The sequence below is a fragment of the Toxotes jaculatrix genome, chromosome 9 (genome assembly GCF_017976425.1).
Source record: "Toxotes jaculatrix isolate fToxJac2 chromosome 9, fToxJac2.pri, whole genome shotgun sequence".
NCBI lineage: Eukaryota > Metazoa > Chordata > Actinopteri > Toxotidae > Toxotes > Toxotes jaculatrix.
The window spans coordinates 14,503,609-14,529,293 of NC_054402.1; the positions used below are offsets into that span (position 1 = coordinate 14,503,609).

The 25,685-nt window shown below is 40.0% G+C and overlaps 1 protein-coding gene and 8 non-coding genes across 9 annotated transcripts in view; 1 reads left to right on the forward strand and 8 right to left on the reverse strand.

Annotated features, from left to right (window-relative positions):
* The window catches only part of LOC121187200 (F-BAR and double SH3 domains protein 2-like), a 61,839-nt gene that overhangs the window by 30,631 nt on the left and 5,523 nt on the right, over positions 1-25,685 (reverse strand). The window contains exons 3-6 of the mRNA XM_041046356.1: positions 11,891-11,936; positions 1,964-2,043; positions 1,358-1,502; positions 1,073-1,206 (exon numbers count right to left, since the gene is read on the reverse strand). Coding sequence (XP_040902290.1) covers positions 1,073-1,206; positions 1,358-1,502; positions 1,964-2,043; positions 11,891-11,936 — 405 coding nt within the window. The remainder of the gene's footprint in view (positions 1-1,072; positions 1,207-1,357; positions 1,503-1,963; positions 2,044-11,890; positions 11,937-25,685) is intronic.
* Positions 11,499-11,572, reverse strand: trnat-agu. Its single transcript has one exon. It is a non-coding gene; the product is annotated as a tRNA-Thr (tRNA).
* On the reverse strand, positions 12,994-13,067 carry trnat-agu. Its single transcript has one exon. It is a non-coding gene; the product is annotated as a tRNA-Thr (tRNA).
* On the forward strand, positions 14,774-14,846 carry trnam-cau. The gene has a single exon. It is a non-coding gene; the product is annotated as a tRNA-Met (tRNA).
* On the reverse strand, positions 16,166-16,239 carry trnat-agu. Its single transcript has one exon. It is a non-coding gene; the product is annotated as a tRNA-Thr (tRNA).
* trnat-agu lies at positions 16,453-16,526 on the reverse strand. Its single transcript has one exon. It is a non-coding gene; the product is annotated as a tRNA-Thr (tRNA).
* Positions 17,980-18,053, reverse strand: trnat-agu. The gene has a single exon. It is a non-coding gene; the product is annotated as a tRNA-Thr (tRNA).
* trnat-agu lies at positions 19,507-19,580 on the reverse strand. The gene has a single exon. It is a non-coding gene; the product is annotated as a tRNA-Thr (tRNA).
* Positions 20,313-20,386, reverse strand: trnat-agu. The gene has a single exon. It is a non-coding gene; the product is annotated as a tRNA-Thr (tRNA).

Consider the following 25,685-nt stretch of genomic DNA (forward strand, 5'->3'; position numbering starts at 1 on the left):
TATTTATCAGCGGTGACATCAAAAGGACGAGCCTGGTGAAGTGAGTCTGTGTGCATGCATGTGTGTGTTTGGTCTGCTTTTTTGTTCTACTGTGTTTACTTGCATGAAAATAGCTCATGTGTATTCATTACCTCTCACACATATAGCTGGAAAATGCATTAGGGGTGTGTGATAATGTCTGTCACTTGCTTATACTGTATGTGTGATGTGTTTCTATGTTCCCCTGCTTTATGCATCAGGCAGTGTTAAAAGTGTAAAGTGTGTGTTGTGTCGCTGTATCACACCATTTTCTTCCTGTGTGTTCCTTCTACCCGACAATGACTAATGACTCGCTATTTTTCTCGACTGAAATACACACACACGCACGCACACACATCTGCTCACGTAACGGCACAGAGGCAATGCAGTAATTTCTGTGGCTGTGACTTTCTACTGAGTAATAGAGAACAGAGAAGAGTTGACTGGCCAATCAATGTGGGCGCTAACTGGAGCTGGGAATTCAATGAAGTGGAAGTGTCACCAAAGCCAGTGCTACCTTGGGCTGGGAGGAAAACAGCCCTCATCAACACTGAATCAAACTTTGGTACTAACTGTGAGAGTGCACAGCTCCAAAATGTTGAGCTCCACAGTTTCTTATAGTAAAAACTCTGCTACTCAGCTAGCTGTTTATTAAGAAAGCCCCTTAAACTTACAATGTTATAAAACTTAAGCACATGAAAAATATACATATTTTGATCGATCTTATCCACCTATCATCTGTCAAACAAAGGAAAAAAGCAGAACAACACATATGTAATTGATTTGCTCTTTCTGATGCTTCTCCTTCTCTCTCTGTCTCTCTTCCACACACACACACACACACACACACACACACACACACACACACACACACACACACACACACACACACAGAACAAGTACACACACCCACACACTCTGTGAGGTTAACCAGCTTTGTTTTCTTGATGGTATTGTTTCTGACAATAAAGACCATCTGTTTCGTCATGGCATATTTATTTTTACGTACATCCCTACCAACACACACATGCGCACAGTACCACGGTGAACTTACTTGGCCTCTATGTCGGCCTTCTCTCGTACAGCATGGGCAACCTGCTCACAGTCGTAGTACTTTTTCTTGGCTTTGGCCAACTCCTTTACCGACTCCTGCAGCTCTGCCTGAATGCCACTCAGCTGATCTATAGTCTGTGAAGGGAAATTGGAAAAGTGTTTAACAAAGAGCAGACCAACATGAGTCAGGCAGAGTACATGGAAGGATGTTGTAGAGAGGGAAAGAGAACAAAGACTGCTTCAAGAAATTATGACTAACTCTCACTGTCCGCACACACACGCCCACCTTTTTGAGTTGCTGTTCCTTATAGAGTCTAACAGTCTTAGCGGGATCTGATACTTGACTCTTGTAGTTGTCGCACACGTTGAGCCTGGACTGGCTCACTTGCACTGTACCTTCTAAGTAGGACCTCCACACTGCATACACATTCCTGGTTGGAGAGAAAAAGGACAACACTGCTGCTCAGCTGATGTTCGATAACTCACAGTCCCAAGAACAATTAGGTTAAAAAACTGAGTTTTCCTGCAGAGTGGCTGAAAGTGGGCACCAGAAAACAGCAAAGATTTGTGAAAAACTGTTGCTGCAGTTTCAAGAAACCTTCAGCTAGAGTCAATTCCTTTATTTCTGGCCTCAATAATAAGTTGGATCCACCGTCAAGTTTTATATTTCACTGCCACTGTTACAGTAAATAATGATTCCTAAATGTGCTGTAGACCAAATAATGTGGTGAGGTGCAAGAGCACAGAAGTACCGACCCACAGTAATCCTTTGGGTCAGTACCTGCTGAATACCAATGACCTGGATGGCTGAGAATCCTCACAGACATCTGCCCAGAAGTAGACTGCAGCTCCTAGTTTTATGGAGAATATGGCTGTACACACACAAACCTACCTGTAGTCTGTTCTCTGGTCATCGGGGTTGATTCCAGGCCAGTCTCTCTTTAGGTACTGACTTGCTAACTTCTGCAGAGCCTGGAAGCACACAAGAGTAAAAATTAAGCAGCGAGAATAATTAAGGTTAGAGTATCTGAATAGCGAATCCCTGCCAAATCCCTGGTGAAGATGCCCTTTGATGCTATCAGAAAACATGAATCCTTCTGTTGGAATGAAAAACCTGAAAATTACAGTTTATGAGGCTGAATATTGCAGAACTGATTTTGATTCAACTTTTTTGTACTGTGTCCAAAACACTGACTGAGATGAGAGAAAATGATGTCTCATACTCGCATTTCATAGGGTATACAAAACATTAAAATCTTTTACATGGCTGGAAAACATTTACTAATGACTGATAATAATATGTTAAAAAAAAGAGAGAGATAAGGAGGTGAGAACAAAACAATGTGAAGCTTCATCAAGTCAAATATTTTCTTTATTAGTAAGAGCAGACATCAGGACTGGAGTGCATTATTTACTGTGTTTATACCAAGACCCAGCCAGATGGAAAAAGAGAAGACAATTACTCATTTTATTCAGTTTTAACCACTACCAACTTTCCTTATCAATGAATTAAGCAGTAACTTATTAAGAAACATAGGTATTTCAGTTGAATGTACTTTATGCACTAAGAACAAGAGATAGAGCAAGAGAAGTGTTTAACATGGCTGCATGTATGGCTTTAATAGATAGCTATCAGAAACAAGTGCTTTTCCTAGCAATGGTATTAAGTATTTTAATTACAAGAGCGCATGCAGAGATTTGTGTCGCAGTGCTGCTAGAAGTCTTTCATAACATAACCTTTCATGGTACAGATAAAGCTATTAGAGCTCTTTTATTGGACTGAGGTTAAGGAAAAGGTCAGAGGACCGAGGCAGGAAAAACTAAGTGCTGACAATCGTTTGGTAGGTTTTACTTTACATACTGTGCATATTTTACAGTTCCCTTTGGGTGGTAAGAAGATGCACTTTAAGATTGTGAATAGCTCTACTATGGCTGGTTTGGACTTCATTTTCTTTGTTTTGTTTTGTACAGTTATTCTATTTCTATTTCAAGAGCACAGCCAAAATCTTGATTTTTGCTCTCAGCAAACAATACAGCTATAAAATGGATCTGCTCTATGTCAGCAATAGTGAATCCCCAGTCAGCTCCTGTGTGTATGAGCAGAAACCCGAGGGCCGCTAGAAAGGGTAACCTACATCCTCTGGACTGGGTCACTGTGTCAGTAGCGACAGCTCGCAGACACTCTGCCCTTGTATGCCTGTGTATCTGTGGATGAGTGTATGTGTGCGTAGGGGAGGGTGGGAGAGCAGATCCTCATTAATAAAACAGTTGCTAACAAGCCAGAGCGACAACTACAACAACCCAGTCAGGACCAGCGGAGCTTAGGGACACACTGATACTGTTCATACTGATAGTGTTCACTGTTCAGTGTTCCATTTAGGTCTGCACGTAAACCTGAGCTCAAGTCTGTTTACAAAACTCCTTCTCCTAAGAATCGACTCTACGTTTATGTCTCTCCCCATCTCCATCCTCCACTTTCCATTTCTAACATTGCGACTGTCACAGGTGGATTTTCCAAATGTTATACTATTGCTCCCCTTATTCCCATAACCCAAACATTAATTTCCACATATCTGCATCCTCTCCCCACTCTCCCTCTCTTATATAAAGCTGTTTTGTTGTTTTCAAATTTCCACTCCTCTCTCTCTCTCTCATTCACCGAATCATCTATCTCTCTCTCATCTTGCCCTTTTTACCTTTCACAGATGGTAAATGAGGCCATCACAAAAAAAAAACAAAAAAAAACCAAACAAACACCCGTTCTTTGGACCTGGAATTTGGTTCCCTCCAGCTCACAAGATTGTGTCCTGGAGGAGAGAGTAGCCCTGTGACCCCTGGCACCCACCAGCTAAACCCTCTAGAAGAAAAGAGAGCCTTTTTCTAGAGAAGAAAAACTTCACCCCATTACCTCTGCAGTGTTCCTGTTTGGGTGAACTGGCAACAAACTGAATACATACTTTGTAGTAGATTAAATTAAGTGCAAAGGGCAGTACCACTTTGTATCATACTGTGTCCGAGCTGCCATTAAGTGGATAAAGTGGCAAAGTGGTACAGGTTCATTTTGGTTAATTTTTGCTGACTGTCTACACATTTATTTTTGTCTGAGCATATTGTCAATTCAAGAGTAAAAGAAAAAAAATACAGAAAAACAACACAGGCGCTTATAAAAATGTACAAATCTTCAGTGATGTGGCTTCAAAATGTTAATATAGAAATAATTTCAAATTTTCTATGGTCTACAGACATAAATGAAAGCCCCGCATCAGAACTTTCAACTGGTTTTCTTAGCTTGTGTCTACAGGATGTAGACACAAGCTAAGATGAGCTTACAGGAAGAAGAAGCTACCCATTTCTCACTAAATGTACAGGAACAGAAACTGAGTGAGGTAAGTGAGGTAGACATCTCACAAGACGAAAACTGCCAGAAAAATATGATCTACGATATAAAGTTAATTCGCACACACATGCACGAACACACACCCACACGCACAAAGAAAACCTGTGCCACAAAAGCTGCACTGCCCAGTGCCTGAGGAAACATGTTTGCTTCAAGAATAGACGACTTCTCTCTCTGTGTCACTCTCTAGGGAAGGGTGGAGTGGGTGTGGATGGTTTTGATGAAAGACTGTGAGACTGTGTGTGTGCATGTTTGTTAGAAAAAGAGACTGTGTGCGAAGAAGGGCTGGAGAGACATACAATATTAAAACTGCAACAGGAGTGCCAGGGATTTAATTGCCTCCCTGCTGTGTAAACATGGATTATTTGTGTGTGTGTTTTATGTGCAAAATATACGTGTGCACATTTGTGTGGGGTTAAGTGAGGACAGTGACTGACAGTTGAGACAGCCACTGACTGTGAGCTGGCAAATTGATAGGAGTACTGATTTGACAGCTTGACTTCTGCTCCACAATGTTCCCTATCGATTTAACTCTCTTGTAGAGGTTCACATTGTTACCCCAATTCCAGAAATGGAAAACCTGCTGCAGCACAGGTGATGTTACTACTTGTACCTTTATAAACATAAAGGAAAACAGCCCATTGACACCAGATATCTTAGATTTGGTACAGTCGGACGTCTGGAGCTCCCTTGTGGAGATTCTGAGACACGGGGATAAAATAAACGAATCAATGAATAAAACAGATATTTTCATAAATGCTCTTTATGACGTATACTTGAAACCCATTTGTGTGCAGTACATTTCAATACTAATCAGTCAGTTTTCCTACTGAATTTCTACAACTGATTGACCTCCAGCTCTTACATCAGAATATTCTTAGGAAGTGGGTCACTTCCAAGCCATGATGCACAGGAGGAACAATTACAACTACTGGTATTTCAGTGTACTGTACATATATGGGAACTGTAGACTTGACAAAATGTGAACCTACCCTTTATTTATGTGAGGGGGTATCACAAGCCAAAATATAAAGCAGTGGGAGTGATGCTGTCTAATAGAGACCCTGTCAGACAAGACACTGACCACCTCCGTTTCCTGGCTTCAAACCCTTTTTCAATGCCAGCACACAACTTAAAGCCTCTTAGATGAGTCTATGGTGACAGGCCTGCTATCTACGCGAGAGCAATGGCAACTAAACTTGGCAATGACTGAATGGTGAGAAGCACACCGAGTGACTGATTTGTGACAGCTTCACAGAGGTGCTGTTGGCTTACTTGCAAGGGGTTCTTATGCTTTTTCATTTTCCATCACCAACTCCCTCCAGCTTCTCCTCTGTTCATTTTCCCTCTACCTTTGACTGCTCCTTCTTCTGTCTCCCCCCTTTTTTCTTAATTTTTCTCCCTCCTCAACATTTTCATCCAGTTCTGCTCTTTTTTTTCCTTTTTTTTTTTTACAGGGCATCTCATCTTCTCATCCCTCCATCCACCTTCATCTTGTATAATCACCTCACAAACTTGAACAGCACATGTATGGTCTGGGTAAGGGGAACAGCTCCTTGTAACACACATAAACAGCAAAACACACCCACACTCGAACACAAACCACCTGTTTTTGTGATCAGAGTGGCAAACAGGGTACCCAGACAACAGGATATCCTGAGGACACCAGTGTGTGTGTGAGAGAGACAAACAGGCAGACAGACAAACAGATAGAGAAGGGTTGATAGCCAAAGAAAAGGTAAAAGGAAGAGGAAGAGAGACTGAATGACACTGAATATCGTGTATTTCAAGCATGTCAGTGAGCTAACAGCTTGTAAAATGGTTTCTGTGAGTTTTAAATTACATATAAGTCCACGGGAGATGTTATAATTTCAGGTCAAAATAAGGTGACGTAACTGTTGCTCATTGTTTCCCTGAATGGTGACAGTATTTTTTTGTAGGGATGGTTACTGTTAACTTGTTGTCTCATTTTCCACACCCAAATTTGTCTTAATTGTCTAAACAGTGACAGATGATTACTTCAAAGTAAACTCAACTGAGATGTTACTGTATTGATGATAAAGAATAAAACATGCTGAGAATAAGAATGAGAATGTCAGTCAGTTTCTATGATATATTCATTCCTTCATCACTGTTCTCTCAGTTGCTCAGTCTGGCAAACAACTCTGCAGAAAGTTACCTTGATACCTCAGCCTTCTTGCCCTTCCACTCACTTATTTTTTCCTGTCTGTGGCTCTGTCACTTTTGCTCCCTTTCTATCTGCTGTCTCTCTCTGATTTCCTCCTGACTTCGTGTCCGCCTTTTCAACCCCCTTACTTTCTCAACTTCCTCCTAAATCAATATACTTGATTTTCTCTCCCATCTCTTCCTGTCTGCACTTCTGTGCCCTGAAGCTCTCAGCCTCATGTGTGTTTGTGTGTGTGTGTGTGTGTGTGTGTGTGTGTGTGTGTGTGTGTGTGTGTGTGTGTGTGTGTGTGTGTGTGTTGAGTTAGGTTGTCTTTGACATCCACATCTGCAGAGTAAGCTGTGATAAAGTCAAGGGATGGGTGAGAGTAGGGTGAATGTATGAGGAGGAAGATGGAGTGAGTGAGAAGACAAAAATAAGATGTTTTTGTTAAAAAAAAAAAAAGGATTGCACCAGACAGCAATGACATGTTGTGAAAAAGGTATTGCATCTGATGTATGTGTGAGAGAAAACTGTGAGATAAGACAGAAATTGCCACTTTCCCCATTGCCTGTTTGTTCTCAGACTTATTTCCCATCTATTAACCTTGTCAAAATCAGTGTAGGTCAAATATTGATTCCATATTGGATACATCAGAAATAAATACACGCATAACAAAATAACTATCATCGATGTGAACATAGTTCTGTACACTGTGTGTCAGTGCATGGAAAGAAGAAAGGCTAAGAGAAATATCACGAGAGAAGGTGACGGAGGAAAGAAAGAAAAGATGGAAAGGAATGAGAAAATATAAACTAAAAAGGACTTTTGAGTGTGGGACTATTTCAGTTCTGATGTACAGGACTAGATAAGAATTCACATTTTAGTTTGAGAACATACAGACCATGAAAAACGGCCATACAGCTGATTTACATGTTACAGAGCGCTGTGGGTGCGCAGAGGGACATGACACATAGCGACAGCCACAGCAGGCTGGCCTTTTTGGGCAGTACAGTGAAGTGTGACCCCAGCCTAAAACTATTCCAGTAATGCTGATCATGGGAGGGGAATATGGGACAAACAGCTAACACTCACATGCTAACACACACACACACACACACAGAAGAATATGGAGCTTTTGACTGACAGCTGGTAATTGTGGCTGACTCCTTCACAGAGGGGGCGTCTGGTCTAACAGAGTGAAAGGACAAAGGTTAAACGACAGCATCTTCACTTTCTTTCTCGCTCTGTTGTCCTTTCTACACCACCCCTGCGGTCTTTTTCTCTAGCTCTTTCTCTGTTTTGTTAAATGCTCATGTCTGTTTCTTTCCCTGCCTCTCTGTCTGTCCCTTACAGCGTGACGCCCCCCTCTGGAGACGCCGTCTCCCCTGTTCCTCTCATTTTCTCTCTGTCTGTCTCTATATTGGACCAGCTGATTGGCTGGATTGCTGTCCGTGTCGCCAGGAGGGGACCAATGAGTGAGCAGAGTTTCCCTGAGTAACCGCCAGTGGTCGACTACCTGAGTGTCTAGTGGAGAGAGAGAGAGAGAGAGAGAGAGAGAGAGAGAGAGAGAGAGAGAGAGAGAGAGAGAGAGAGAGAGAGAGAGAGAGAGAGAGAGGCAAGAGGCAAGAGGCAAGGGCAGATGTGCCATAATAAAATGCTATTGTGATAAAGAAAAAGGGGAGCAAAGCATTAGTTTGCTTATCTGGGTTGTGTGTGAACAAAATCTATTTCCCATTCATCAAGCATCTATAAAAGAAATCTGTGCTCACAGACATTCCCACACATTAACGCACACACGTACATGCACACACCTACAATTAGGAGGGAATCCATTGTCCTACTGAGAAGGGGGGTTGTTGCTAGGCAACCACTATTTCTAAGGTGAACTGAGGGAGAATAGTGAGAGACAAAAAAAAAAGAAAAGGGGGGGGGGGTAATGAGCGTCTGAAACCAGAGGGGCTGACCACAGGAAACGTATACTTAGTCATACAAACCACATGCAAATGAAGACACACGCACAATCAAGCACTTTTCTCCTCTTTTTTTCTCTTCTCTTCATCTCATCCTCGTGTGTGTGTGTATCTGTGTGTCTCTGTGTGTATATACATATACATATAAAATGTATATGTATATGTATATTATACATGTACACATATACATATGGATGTGAAGGTTACAATTAAGAGTTATTTGTGTGGACAGCTGCATAGACTGAAAATGTGAATATGTAGTTAATGGCCAGATGGATAATGTATTAGAATGTTTTCCTTTAAGCTACAGGAGGATTTTGCAGCTGAGAGCATTTTTTTAGAGTGTCTGTATGGATGTGTGTGTGTGTGTGTGTGTGTGTGAATGTGCATGCAGAGGGAGCTTAAGCTCAGAAGCATCAACATATAATAGAAATCAGACAGTCTCTCACATTGTTGGTGACAGGTCCTGCTTGGTTTCTACCTAGTTTCTACCGCTCAACTAATGCTTAGTAAGAGGAGTATGCTGACACAGCCTTCTACTGGGAAATGTATTTTGGTTTTGTATTTCCTGACAAATCTGCAACACTCTACAAAGTGGCTGTCTTGAAGGTGGAAATATTTTTTTGGTTAGGACTGTTCAGTCATTCCCACCCTGTTTAGAAATATAAACACTTGCAAATATCTCCCCTCAAGTCTGAATACTGCATGGTTGATGATATAGCCCTTTGGCTCAAAATAATTTTCTCTTTTAAGGGATCAAAAGCTATGTTTCATTAACATCAACATTAACATTATCTTATGCGTCTGAATTTCACTGCCTCGCAGTATAGACAAGCAACTCCTTCCTTGATGTAAGACCAGTAGTAGATGTAAATGGGGCTGCAACTAACAATTATCTTCATTATCAATTATTTGTGTTTTTTCAATTTATTCTGATTGATCAGTTTCTATATGAAACATAAGAAAATTGTACAAAATGCCAATTATAGTCTCCTCCAGAGACAAAGTCTGCCTGGCTTTAAGCCCTTGGTAAAAAAAAAAAAGAGGGAGGACACAATGTAGCTGTATGAACTAACTAGGGCTGCCCCTGACCAGAGGTTTGCCTCCAGCTGCTAGCCAAGTTAAGCCATTAGTTGACTATTCGTTGAACATTTATGATATTAATTTAATTATTACATTCACAATTATTAATGATTGTGAATGTGTAGATAAAATCATCAAGGAGACTGACTGAACATTTACATACTAACATACTAAGTACCACGTAAACAATGTCTGTCAGTGACAGACCGAGTGACAGAGTTTGAGGGGTCATTTTTCCTGCAACCAACAAATCAATCAAAACTTGGTCGACTGAGATGCTTCTCATCACCTTATGACTATTAGGTGGCAACCCAAGAACTAACACATAGACCAGATCTTCTAGATCTCCTGCCTGCTAGAGAAGTTTACTAAGACTAGTGAAATCATTGACTGTCTGGTAGAGAGAATTGCTGGAGTGGATATAGGGCTTATTTACATGCGAAAACCCTTTGCTGTCTCTAACCTATGAGTCGTGATTACTATGCAGCATTTCATAAATCTAAAAACAGCAAGAAAGAATGCTAAGAAGAAAAAGAAAAGGAGGGACAGAGAAAATATCTAAACATCTGTGAATTACCAAACAGGAATATGGGAAGTGAAACCAAATGTGGCCTGCAGCACATGTGTGAGTTTTTATTCATTTGAAGAATGAATCAAAAAGAATTCGGAAGAAAGCTCCTCATCTAAGTTGGCTGCACATACAGTATACACTTCCTCTCAAAATGTTATTTTAATCATAGTTTAATTAGGTAAGGTGATCAAGCGTACATTCTCATTTTTATCAAGCAATTACATACAGCAGCAAACAGCTGCACAACACAATTTTCTGACCTATTACATAAATGTGTACTGTAACGTTTTCACAACTACAAGATATGACAGTGTTTTGCAGCAATACAGAACATTATATGTTAGATCCAATGCTTGATAGCTTGAACTATTAAAATAATTTCACTTGAGTCTAAAAGGAAGAGACAGTGATGGGATGAAAATTAAAGTACCAAAATAAAATGTATCCATGTGATAATGATGAGTTTTGATGATGAGAATAACCTCATAATTTAAATAAATAATAAATCTAAATTTCTATCAATCACACCATAAAAAGGGTGAGAGCTTGAAAAAGGGGCAAAAGCATGCTCTCTGCATAGAAGGTGTTCTAATTGCATGAGGGGTTTGCCAATTATCAGCTCGGCTTTGCCAAATTTTTGCTTGAGGCCTCACAAGGGGCAAACTTGGCTCTCCAAAGCAAAGTGGCAGTTTAGTTTGGACTGAACTATTGCTCAAGACTTTCATGTGAACATTTCAACATTTCATTTAGTTTCTTAATCTTTTCCGATGTGTTTGGCTCCTCACATACGCTCACTACGGTCGGTTGACTGAAACAAAAAACCCTAAAGCATTAATTTAACAGTTAAAGCAATTTAGGTTTAATCAGTGACAAATGTGCTGAACTGCCAGATTAAAGTGAGTGCTTAATGCACAACCTTCCAGCCTTGTGGTCAGGCTTTAGGAGCGTTCTAAAACTCATGTACTGAGATTTGTTGGATACTCCACATTTCCCTTTCCCTCAACCTCCTCAAGTACAAGAGCACTGGAGTGTAGGAAAGGCAGTGTTGGCATTTGAACCCAGGTTGTCTTGTTTACAAGAAAGGTAGGTAGACCAACTAAGCCATTGCACCATGTCAGTCAATAGGTTAATACCTCTGTAAATAATTGAAATATGTAGCATCAGGATGTAAAATGTCCCAGCCGTTCAGCTTGATGTAGGTTCATCGTGATCCACAATCTCTCCAACAGGCTGTAGAAAAGGCACTGCTGGGATTCGAACCCAGGATCTCCTGTTTACTAGACAGGCGCTTTAACCAGCTAAGCCACAGCGCCCTAAAACAGGCTAGGGCATCCACTAACAAAGCAATGTCCAGCACGAACCAAAGCCCAAAGACATTCGGTGTAATGATATAAAACAGTTATTCCGCATGAAAACACTAGAAGGCAAAGAGAAAAGCCAGCCATGATAGCAATCCACAAGCAAACTGTGTATAAGTTATGTGTAAAAGTTGGTAGCTTATTCAGGGAGATGTCAGCATTTCACATTGACCGTTCCTTCATTCACAATCTCCAAGAGTCCAGATTTTCACAGGCAACATTCTATAAACATTCCTCCAAGCACATATTCAGCAATAGTCAAGCCAGTCTTACCTGTGCATAGTCTCTCTCCAGCTGTCCCTTCTTCAGACTGTAGCTCCTACAGAAAGAGACAGAGACAGATTTTTGTTTAAGTGTGTTTAAGAGACATATACATATTAAAGATAGGGGGAAGAATCTAGAAAGCTGATGTTATTCATCAGTAGTTCCAGTACTGTAATGAAAAACTGTAATGAAAAAAGCACAAGTGTACATCAGTTTCCTTATAAATTTCAGGAGTGAACTCAACATTATGCAAGAGAGAAATTACTGTTCTTTTTACTGTCTCTTTATTGCCCGACAGTTCCTTCAAATAAATATACATATATATTTTAAATTGCTCCAGTTCTGGCCAACAAAATGCACAAACCCCTACAAATGTCCCCCTTACTCTCTCAACATCACACAACATCCTGGCAGCGGAGACAGTGAAAGCTCTTATCACAGTCCAGGAATGTGCAGAATGAAAAACACAACGTTAGAGATACGATTACACAGACAGATAAATGTACTGGCCATGTGTGTTGAATGAATAAAGCAACGTGTACACTGGAGATAACCTCATCGTGTGCACAAACATGTTATCTGCATATTTTCACATCAATTACACTACTTATATTTAGATATAATTCTCATGTAACATTTCCACTAGCATGAGGTAAGTCATGATACACTGCACAGCAAATACTGCAGTGTTTTTTTGTTTGTTTCTTTTGTAACTTTGGATCTCTTGAGAGATGTCTGGATTGTCTCTGATGCTGTTTGCAAGTATGTGCTTTCGTGTGACTAGCTATGTTTGTGGTGTTTTTCCTCTGTGCTCTGTCTGTTTTGCAAAAGAGACATTGTTTTCAATGAGATTGCATAACAAGGCTGTGACAAAATAGTTTCATAAATGAAATATATTACATTGAAGCAAAGCAAGCATGTTGTTTCTAAGACAAAAATAAACCTTCTTATGGTGACACAACAATGCTGGGAGGAAAAAAAGGGGCACTTCAATGTGAATCTCACAAATGCTCCTGTGCAAAACTGAAGGTTCTGCTTGTAAGTTTAGACACTTCTAAGAAGAAATACAAAACCTGTAAGGGGAAGTTTTGAATTGCATTCCCTAGAGAAAAAGGCACTGCTGGGATTCGAACCCAGGATCTCCTGTTTACTAGACAGGCGCTTTAACCAACTAAGCCACAGCGCCTTATTAACAGGCCTTGAAAGGACGGTCCGGTCTCTGGCTTGAATCACCATACACTCAGACTTTTAAGGATAATATCTAAGAAATTAAGCAAAACTGAGTAAGATTACCAAGTCTTAGGCTTCCTGGCTCATCTTATATGGCTTGAATGTTAGTGTAAGATATGATGTCGACAGATGACAAAGTAGCATAGAATTAATTGATGATATGATTAACCTCTCAGTATAGTAGCCTGGGGTTTTGTGTTTGTATTCAAAAGTAAATTCAGTCATCAAGTGAGAAGTTATCGAACGGAGATTTGGCTTTTCAAGACTTATCTAGATCAAATAATGACTTTTGATGCATGCCAACTGAAGGGAAGAAGAAAAAGAAGAAGAAGAAGAGATCAAGCCATTTTCCTATTGTTCTGGTTTTTCAGCGAAGGAGGAGATCTTTATGATAACAATGATGGTGGAAGGTGGTGGAATGGAAGGTGTTTTCACATGTAAATGAGAACACAGTGTGGAAGTGGTGTCAGAAATAACCCTACTCATTAGCATTCTCTTTTTCTAGCTCACATGGGAGCTCCCATTTCAATCACATGCTCAGGTTTTGTTAAGAAGGTTTGGACCAGATTTTGGCGAAAGTGACTTCTTTGTCAGACCTGAGATCTGTACTGTGTGGGAAACAACAAATAGGAGAATGGGCAGATTTGTACGACTGGAATTGGTGGAAACAAGAGACTTAAATCTAGTCTGGGTGCCAAAAAAACATGACAGAGATTAGGAAATCCTTTATTGAATAATTGCTGATTATTATTAAAAAAATAGTATAAATTGGTTTGGACAACTGAATTATAGTACACTATTTAAAAATTTCCTAATGCAAGAAGAAACCATTTTCCTAACTCCAGGCATCAAGAACTGATTTTCACCCACAATCAAAATATCTACCGCAAAATGAAATCACAGAGCAGTGTTTGATTAGCAGGGTGTTAATTTAACATGGCTTAAAGGATTTAACGCAGCTTTATGCTAACTGCTTTGAAAACACAGTGGCTCTAGGCCTTTTTCTAAGCGCTAAGGCCTTTTGCTTAATTCCCCTATTAAAGCAGCATAGTATGTGAAGCCCTGAGATATATCCTCTGTGTATATAATAATAAATTACACATTTTATACTGCAGTACTTCAATTCACTAAACCATTGCTTTTTAAAATAAACGCCACACAACAGATTGTGTGGGGGAACTACAATCAAGCAACAACAGGGACGAGAAACAGTGGGGGAAGACACAGAAAGGAAGACAACGCTTACTGTAAGTGTAGACAGAATAATTACTGCCAGTTCTCTCTATGCTAATTACAGCGCAAACAATTTGGGCAGTGCTTCTTGTCAAATGTTTCCCAAGACATCATTTTGTATAAAAGCTGCTGTGTTCAGTCTGTTTTCTAAACAGAGGCTGCTGTAGATTTCTGTGTTTAATGGCTTAAAAGAGACATGAGAATTTCTTAATAACTGAACCTGTCTTTTTTTTTTTTTAATCCTGCACAGAGAGACGCATTCAAAAGTGCAGCATTTCCAACTAACAGTTATCTACTGCAAGAGGCTGGAGCACATGCTTAGTGTTTAACTCCACCCCCGTGCATGTCAGCTGAAACACGACACTCCTCTTCCCGCCCCGCAGTACTGAGTCTGCAGTCTAAAGCACACATGCTCAGGCAGCTCTGCAGGCCTCGTTGGCGCAGTAGGCAGCGCGTCAGTCTCATAATCTGAAGGTCGTGAGTTCGAGCCTCACACGGGGCAAATATTTTGAAATCCACCAAACAGTAAAAACCCACAGGCTCCACAGAACAGCGCAAACACCATATGGAAAAGGACTCAACAAAGCGACTAAAAACTGAATGTCCATATGAAGTCAAATGGTACAAGCCTGAAAGAAATGCTCTATTTTCTATCTAACAATAATTTAAACTAGAAAAAAATTTGATGAGTCACTTCCTATAGCTGTTATAATTACATTAACATGACAGATTTATTCTACACAGGGACAATTGAGCATAACCACAACTTTTATGTGATTTGTCACATAAAAATGAGCTGAACAAAGTCACCCAGCTTTAAAACGTGACAACTGATGATCGGTGTGAATGTGAAAACTACAAAGTCGAAACTGTCCCTTGACTCGGGGCATTAAAGTTCTTTTTCTTCTTGCTGTTGGACAGATGTGTGCGCTCAGTGCCAAACTAAACTAGATCGACAGTGACAGCCGGTTGTATTCTTCATGTCAGTATCAACATGCTGAAGTACAAAGCCCTGACAAACACAGCTCTGATGTTGTGTGTGGAGCCTTTTGTGTGCAACAGAACAATTATACAGTTTCATTGTAAACAGACCACATTTCAGGCATAATCAGCTTTCATTAGCCTCCACTGTTCACAAACAAACATTATTTTACATTTTATTTTTAGGCTGGTGACCACTTATATTGATGTGTGTGAAAAAGATTTAAGAAGCAGATTTCTTAAAAGTATGGCAAAAAAAAAAAAATCAAGAGACATTACAAACCTTTAACTCCTTAAAGAGAGAGAACTCCCATCATTTCCTGTTAAACTAACACTGTGATATCCAGATGGAAGACAATGTTTCTCCTATATAGTTATAAGTGCTCTGCCTTTACACATGGTTCATTAATATTCACAACGAAACATAATCACAGTAACTTGCAGTCTAACATAGGCAGTTCACGAGTGTGTGTGCAGCAGCTGGCCAATTCACCCGGGAGAAATAGCACACAGCAACAAGGCAGGCCTATCTACTTATCCTAAAGTCTTTTACTTAGCTAACTTCTTTGGCAAAGGCGGTAAAAATATTACATTTAAGTACAAGAACTGAGTTAAACATAGTGAACACTTTTTTAGAACATAGGCCTACTATGGGAGCACCACACAAAGGGGTCTTTGTTCCTCCTCCGACGCATGTAAATATGGGTCTGCCATAGCACACTTGTAGAGAAATACAACATCACCACTGCTGAAACAATTCTAGAGGAAATGTGTCAAGATGACTGCTTGTACTGATATGTCCCTACACAGATGCAGTGGAATTGGACTGGACCATAGAAAAGGCACTGCTGGGATTCGAACCCAGGATCTCCTGTTTACTAGACAGGCGCTTTAACCAACTAAGCCACAGCGCCCTACAACAGGCTAGGGCATCCACTAACAAAGCAATGTCCCAGTTGCTTGCTGGAACAGCACGAGCCAAAGCCCAAAGACATTCGGTATAATGATATAAACCATAGACAGTAGCTAATTCTCACATTTAAGAGGCTGAAATAAGCAATAGTTTGGCCTTTCAAAATTTGCAATGGCAGTTTTTGAATTTCCCTTACTAGGGAAAAAAAAAAAAAAGGCACTGCTGGGATTTGAACTCAGGATCTCCTGTTTACTAGACAGGCGCTTTAACCAACTAAGCCACAGCGCCTCATACAGCACCAGCACCTGGATAAAAGCTCCCTGTCAAAACACATCATTGCCACCAAACACCATATTGCACTGTCTGTCAAGATTCTCATTCATCCAGGCTATGGTTAACCAAGTAGAGTTCAATCGAGGGCAATTTGGTAGTAGATCTTGGTTGTAGATCTCCAAGATCAAGTTCTACAACCAAGTCCAGTTTCCCCCAATTCAGCTGTTTTTTGATACCCATATAACAAATTAAATTAGTTCCCTTAATGTGTAAATCAAAGTACGGGCATGTCCAACAGTCACAGAGAATTATTGTATACAACGTAATTCCCCATTTAAGGTTCAGAGCACTCTAGACAAATTTCTAATTGAATCAGTGATTACCATCAGTTGTGACAATTCACTAAAACAGTTCCCCTCTCTTACATGTCACAATGGCAATAGTATTAAACCAAATGTTTTAAATTGCCTAACATGTAGTTTGTTTGCTATGACTATGATCTCTCGGTAACCTTAACAAAATTGTGCAATTTTGCATACCTTAACCCTACTTGAAGCCCCACTGTATTTGGCACACACAAGGGGACTGAACAACCAGGCAACACCGTTGCAGAGCTTCATTGATTTAATGGTTACAACAATCATGTAAGTATTAGCTCCCCTTGGTGGTGATCCCAAATGACCTTTACTGTTGAAAACCTCACCTCACTAACACTTTAAGGAGTTCTTGTGCAATCAGATGTACAAAGACAGTCATAAAGAATTTAGGTACATGTCTTTATAGACATCTAATGGAAGCAGACACAAGAAGCAATGGGAAGCTGTAATCTTTCAAAGAAGGCGTGTAAGGCTGACAAACCAGGCACATGTGAATTACATTAAGACAGCTAGAATTACCGCCTCATGGTTGTAGACTTCTGCCAACCAATCAAGTTGCGGTTTAACTCCATGTCTGTCCAGACTCATAAAATTTTGGACTTTTAAGACTTTGAGGGAACTTGTAAGACCACAACGACCTTGACCTTTGACCACCAAATTCTAATCAGTTCATCCTTCAGTCCAGGTGGACATTTGTGCCAGATGTAATGAAATTCCCTTCAGGCATTCCTAATATATATCGCGTTCACAAAAACTGGATGGACATGAGGTCACAGTGGCTTAATCAAATCTAATCAGTTCATCCTGGAGCCCATGCAAATGTTTGTGCCAAAATTGAAGAAATTCCCTTAAGACATTCCTTAGATATTGTGTTCCCAAGAATGGGACAGATGGACAGATGGACGACCCGACAACTACGGCCATTGCTGTCGCCAGCATACAAAAGCTACTTTTGTTTCCTCTGACTTCAAATGAAGCACACCTTTGCAGTGATCACAACTGACCACTTATGATTGGAGACATAAATGTTTCTGTGTCTAATCCATAAAAACATTAATATTGCTGCTGTTGTGCTGACCAATAAAAAAAAAAGGCACTGCTGGGATTCAAACCCAGGATCTCCTGTTTACTAGACAGGCGCTTTAACCAACTAAGCCACAGCGCCTCCTACAGCACCAGCACCTGGATAAAAGCTCCCTGTCAAAACACATCATTGCCACCAAACACCATATTGCACTGTCTGTCAAGATTCTCATTCATCCAGGCTATGGTTAACCAAGTAGAGTTCAATCGAGGGCAATTTGGTAGTAGATCTTGGTTGTAGATCTCCAAGATCAAGTTCTACAACCAAGTCCAGTTTCCCCCAATTCAGCTGTTTTTTGATACCCATATAACAAATTAAATTAGTTCCCTTAATGTGTAAATCAAAGTACGGGCATGTCCAACAGTCACAGAGAATTATTGTATACAACGTAATTCCCCATTTAAGGTTCAGAGCACTCTAGACAAATTTCTAATTGAATCAGTGATTACCATCAGTTGTGACAATTCACTAAAACAGTTCCCCTCTCTTACATGTCACAATGGCAATAGTATTAAACCAAATGTTTTAAATTGCCTAACATGTAGTTTGTTTGCTATGACTATGATCTCTCGGTAACCTTAACAAAATTGTGCAATTTTGCATACCTTAACCCTACTTGAAGCCCCACTGTATTTGGCACACACAAGGGGACTGAACAACCAAGCAACACCGTTGCAGAGCTTCATTGATTTAATGGTTACAACAATCATGTAAGTATTAGCTCCCCTTGGTGGTGATCCCAAATGACCTTTACTGTTGAAAACCTCACCTCACTAACACTTTAAGGAGTTCTTGTGCAATCAGATGTACAAAGACAGTCATAAAGAATTTAGGTACATGTCTTTATAGACATCTAATGGAAGCAGACACAAGAAGCAATGGGAAGCTGTAATCTTTCAAAGAAGGCGTGTAAGGCTGACAAACCAGGCACATGTGAATTACATTAAGACAGCTAGAATTACCGCCTCATGGTTGTAGACTTCTGCCAACCAATCAAGTTGCGGTTTAACTCCATGTCTGTCCAGACTCATAAAATTTTGGACTTTTAAGACTTTGAGGGAACTTGTAAGACCACAACGACCTTGACCTTTGACCACCAAATTCTAATCAGTTCATCCTTCAGTCCAGGTGGACATTTGTGCCAGATGTAATGAAATTCCCTTCAGGCATTCCTAATATATATCGCGTTCACAAAAACTGGATGGACATGAGGTCACAGTGGCTTAATCAAATCTAATCAGTTCATCCTGGAGCCCATGCAAATGTTTGTGCCAAAATTGAAGAAATTCCCTTAAGACATTCCTTAGATATTGTGTTCCCAAGAATGGGACAGATGGACAGATGGACGACCCGACAACTACGGCCATTGCTGTCGCCAGCATACAAAAGCTACTTTTGTTTCCTCTGACTTCAAATGAAGCACACCTTTGCAGTGATCACAACTGACCACTTATGATTGGAGACATAAATGTTTCTGTGTCTAATCCATAAAAACATTAATATTGCTGCTGTTGTGTTGACCAATAAAAAAAAAAGGCACTGCTGGGATTCGAACCCAGGATCTCCTGTTTACTAGACAGGCGCTTTAACCAACTAAGCCACAGCGCCTCCTCCAAAGCTGTGCCAATATTCATCACCCTGCCACTGACCAGAATAATATCCAACACCAGTTGGAATGCCAAGCCTATCATGTCCAAATAAAGTGTCTGATGCATTCACCAACACAAAGAAAGGAATTTGAAACAGAGAGCTGATATCAAATTAGATAAGGGTATTTAGTGTTAACATGAAGGCGTGGTGTCACAAGACTGTTAGCCTACATTACAACAGAAATCTAATTAATAGTGTATTAATATAACTGTAGTTCCAGTGGCTTTGCGTTGAGTCTCATTCTCTAGTTACAGTCAAGATGTTACACTGGCTGCATTTAAAGCTATAAGTAACATCTTTTACGGCGAGGCATCTCTTATGCCATGACATGATACAGTTTTTTGGCAAGATTGCATTAAAGGCACAGCTGGGATGCTGTGCAAACACAAGGACAAAGTCACGTGTCAAAACTTACTAACACAGTGCCAAACTACAACAACACATCTTTCTTTGTCATTTCTACCTGGAGACACAGTGTGACACAACCCTACAATAACTCTGGGAAGCTTAATTGGTAAAGTGGTTCAACGACAACACACTGCCCTGACAGTGATGTCAACTAAATTTTATTTTTTGGAGTCACACTAAACATGGCCAAGACTTCAAAGACTTGCTGTGCAAATGACCGAAACACTACAATCTAAAATCGGAACTTCATCTTACAAGTTCTGTAAGTTCTACCTGTGGAAAAGGCACTGCTGGGATTCGAACCCAGGATCTCCTGTTTACTAGACAGGCGCTTTAACCAACTAAGCCACAGCGCCAGATGACATGTACACACTGCTAAAGAAAAACATTACAAGGGTGAGCCTGACAGCTTTTCCATGAGTGACCAGAGTCAACGCCAGATGAAGAAATATCTCAACAGAACCAGCAAAATGTCCTGTAACTTGGAAAGCAATGCAAAAAAGTATGTTGTGACTCGGCCACAATATCTGAACTGAGGCGATTCATTTTCTGTGGTTGCAATAATCTGTGGCAGTGAGGCAAGTGAAGTGAATAAATCACCTCAGAAGTATTTAAAATTAAAAACTTAGCAAATAATATCAGTTTCTTTCACACCTACACACAGACACAGATTCACCTTTCAGTCTCTAAATATGCAAATACGTATGCTCGTGCACAGCCCCATAATAAGCTTCTTCTGCTTTGGTATCTTAGTACTGCAGTACACATTGCACATACAAGTCAACACCAGTACACACACAGACACACACCGACAAACACGCATTCTCTCTGGGACTGTTGGACATGTCTAGGCTTTTCATGCTGCCATGGTTGCACAGGGGTGGAGACCTTCATACATAAACATGGACACTCAATTACCAGTTAGAAATATCTCACACCCACTAAGCATGTTTGTATAGGTATTGTATTGGTACTGTGTGCGTTTCTTAGGAAAGAACGAAAATTAACGTAACAGACCTTATAGGTAACATTTTGAATGGTTATTTAGCTTTAAGTGTTGTAATATCGGCCGAATGTTCAAGCATAACAATTGTGCAACTAAAAAGATCTGTTGCATCACTGTAGGAAAGGATATAATTTATCTGATGCATGACAGTTCATGCATCTTGGGACAGAGGAACCTCTGTACTTCTTCCACTCGCTTTCCCCTCTCTTCATTTGTTCTGCCCACAGCCTATTTCTGTTTATCCTTAAAACCTCTCCATACCCTCCCTCCACCTCCACATTTGTGCTTCCCTTCCCTTCCCTAATCTTATCCCTTCCTTTCTGCACTCTGCTTTCTAGCCTTTCTTACTCCTTCTGCTCCACTCCCTCATTCTCTCCTCTTCTTTCATTCTCTCACTCTACTACCCGAACCAATTTGTCTGCCCATCATGTGTGTATGTTTATAAGTGTATGGTCCATGAGTCAAAAAGCAGTATCAGCAGTGTATGAAGACATGATGCCCAGAGGGAGAAAGAAAATGCTCAGACTTGCAGATGAGTGTGTGTCTGACAGGAAATACTTAAGTGCTTAAGAGTGGACATGAAGTCTATATTGCATGTGTGTGTTTATGTGTTTGTCCGTGTGTGTGTGTGTGTTTGTGTGTGTTCTGAGGGCAAAGGGGGCAATGGGTTGAAAGGCAGAGAGAGGCAATGATCAAACGTGGGAAAACAGCTGAGATCAATGGTTTACAGGACACAGACTGAGTCAGTCACAACAGGACAAGCAACATGAGTCAGACAGAGACAGAGGCGAAGGAGGGTGGTCATGTTTTCACACTGCGTGATCACCACAAGGCATAATAGAGCAGATTCTCTGCAGCTTTTACCCTCCAAAATCAAGTAGGAATCTGGCCAGAAACACTCACTGCTTTATTTATTTCATTTCAGAATATGAGTCAATTGACAAGTTGTATGTAATGAAAGGATTTAAGTGAATGTTGTAACAAACGAAATCTTAGTGCTGAAAGCATTAGCTTTAAGCAAACTCATCCCACCAGTTCTCTTCCCACAGAAACTTTCTAAAGCCTGGGAAAACCCTGGAAAACACTGCTGTGGAATTACTAAACCCTAGACACTAAGTTTAAACTACACGAGGGCATCCAGATTTTCCAGATTCTGGTTGTAAAAACTTAAAACATCTGATGTTAGGGGTGGTGAAAAAAATCGATTATTCATTAATTGCGATTATATTATGGACAATTACGAGTTGATTATTAGATTTCCAGAGATCAATTATTTTTGCCTTTTTTTAAAAATTGTAATACATAGCAGCTGTGTTAATTTTTTTTTAGGTTACTAAAATTAGCTTAGGTTACTTTTTTAGGTTACTGTTGTCTTAGTATCGTTTTTATTCTCATGTAAATGTGGAACAGAAATGACAATAAACCTCCTTGAATCCAAATGGAAACTCAATAATCGTCAATAATCGAGAATTAATTGGTAATTTGTCTGACAAATTGGCTTATGCTGGTCATAAAGAAAAAAGTAAAGAAAAAATACTGGAACTTTGGTGGCAGCCCTTTGTGTGACGCTCAGTTTTGAACAATCCAGAACAGACTCTACATTAGGTAGATTGAAAATTTGGGTTGTTAAGCAAGATACCAAATTCTCACCTGATTCAAAGGCTGTGACATCCATGTTTTGGAGGTCAAAAGAAAAGAAAATTCCAGTAACAGATCCTTACTATCGTGTTGCGACAAAATCAGAAATGGAAACAGGACCAGAAAGAGTTGACTACGATATACAAGAAACTGCTCCCTCTCATTCTAAATGCAGGAGAGTGGCCATCATATCACAGCAGCAAACTGTTGTTCTGATCAGCTGTGGTTTCTCAAACAGAGATGTCAAAAAGGTCTCTGTGGAGACACAAAGACATTCCTCAAACAAAAATGCAGTTTTCAGTGAACGTTGGTAGATGTCACTTTGTCTCTCTGTGGAGACACAAAGACATTCCTCAAACAAAAATGCAGTTTTCAGTGAACGTTGGTAGATGTCACTTTGTCACAGTTTGATATTATAAGACTTGAATCTGTCACAGAATAAAGCTTCCGCACCGACGGACAGCTTAGTGCACTGCCATGGTTAATTAATCAGAGGAAATTATATCTGTTGCCATTGCTCTGACAGGGACTGCAGTTAATTGAGCATGGTGTTTTCTGTTACACAAATCCTGAAAATGCTGCTGTGGCACATAGAGAACAACTGAAAAACATAAGTACTGCATAATATACTGCCAAATATCACATCAGTTATGCAGATGATTCACTGCTTAAATTCTGCACCACCTTTACCGAAAAGCTGAGCACGCTGGCAATGATAAAAACCCATTTCAAGAGCGCTATATCAAAATACGTCATTGCTGGATTAGTTTCGGTTGCTTAGAAATTAAATGTTTGTCTGTTTATTTTTACCATGGAAAAAAATATCAGATGTATTAGACAATCCTCCCAGTATGACAGTTCCAAAACAAAAGCACGGCAAACTACCTTACACTACATTAGCTATTTGCATAGGATGTGATATATTTAAATGTTTTCCTCTTAAAATAAATAAACAAAGCTTCAGTAAGTAATGCCTGAAGGAACACCTTTGTCTCATTTTGAGACTGAAAGAAACCTGTCATCTGTATGCCATCTCTGCCTTGTCTCCTAGTATTACCCAGGGTCCTCTTGTGATTTAGAATAATAGCAGAAGTTGTCTGTGCTGTCATTTCAGCAATTACAGAGACCCCCTAATTATATTAGCAGGGTGTGAATCAGCATTGCATTAATCTGGGCCTTTTCTGTTTCCAAATGAATCCTTGATTTTCTGTTCCCCCTCTTCCTAAATTATGTAGGCTGCAGAGAAAAGCATTAATGACAGCATTTTGGGTTCAAATTGGGGAGGCTCATCTAGCTACTCAGCATGAAGACCCATTATGTTCTAATGATATCCGCAGATAATTCCTAGGATTTGGTCAATAAATTTGAGTGAAACACAAATTTCATTTATCCCATGCAAATGCGCTACACAAAACACAGACGTGAGGGGGTAAATTCCCTAATCCCATCAGGATCCCAGTTCTAGTCCAGTCCAGTTTGATCTAGTCCAATCATCAGCTACAAAAACTGCCACTTTCATTCTTTGTTTTCTCACCTCATCTCCACAGCTAATGATGCTCTTTGTAGCTTCCACTTAAAGCGTGCTGTCATGAAAATCACACATTTGACATCACAACCTGTCTACACATACTCTTACACCAAAAAGACTTTACAGAGGGGTGCACTGGTGTAACACCACACCACACCACACCACACCATCTTGCAATCATGAGAACAGACTACACAGTGCTGCAGGGCAGAGCATAGTGCCACGATGATGGCCTTTTTGCAATTTAGTTTCATTTGCAGATCCAAATCTACAGATAATGCCGATATAAGACAATTGCGAGACTTAATACAGTCACAGTGCCTTTGCTTAGTTGAATATATCGCCTTATTCAGTAAAAGTAAAGGTCAGTGGGTATCTGAAAGGTAGGACAACGTTACAAAACGTGCAAGGTGGAGTATGAGTATATATGAGATTTGCCTATTTTTATGGTCAGCACTGGGTGGTGTGCGTGTGTTGCTATTGAGGCAGACATAAGGGTATGGGGGATTTAGCTGGATTGAGGACACCAAGTTGTCTTCCTGAGTCCACCAACTTGTCATCGTTTTCTCCTCTCTCTCTTTCTTTTATCCTCCCTCCTAAGGCCAGCTAAAATGCAGTCCCAGAGGATTAAAGACACAACCCTTTCTCTGTACTCTTTCTCTTTCTTTCTTTCTTTCTGTCCGCTTAAGGGTCTTTCTTTCTTTTTTTTTTATTGTTTGTTTCTTTATCTTTGATTTCTTTTACAATTGGTTAACACATTAGTAACATAGTACACATAGTAACTTGTGTATGTGCTTATGTGTGTGGGTGTGATTTGATTAAAGCCAGCCTGTGGATTAATTAGGGTAAATAACCTCAGAGCTGCTTTTGGGATTTAAGAGTTAAAATCTACTGTGGGCTTTATGCAGGAAAATGTGTGTATTTTCAGCTGTGTATGTCACATACATTTCTCCAGCTATCTTAAAGATGTTTTTTTGGAGGTTATTTAGTTGCCATGACATTAGCACCCTAGCAAAGGTCTAGGCAAGTGACACAAGCCTATATAAATGATTTCAGATTCAGTTTCAGTCCAACTCCATCAAGCGCATTTTTACAAAGATGATGCAGAGCATGGACCTCTTTTCTCAATATTTAGAAATGTGTCAGTTATTTTTTTTATTATTGTATGATTAGTTATTTAAAGTTTCTGAAGGAAAAGTATGTCACAATTCCCCACTACAATGTGACACCTTTAAATGTTAGAACAACAGTTGGAACAACAGGACAAAAAAATACCCCCAAATACTTGGTTTACAATGACGTAAAGCAGAAAAGCAGCAAATCCTCACACTGCAGAAGCTGGAAGCAGGGAGTGTTGACAGTGTTGATTGTTGACAATTATTTTTTATAGTTTCATAATAAGTTTAACTATATATGAGTTAAACTTCAGTGGGCAGCGTAAAAGAATCAATGAACAAAAACGATGGCCATTTTATTACTCCAT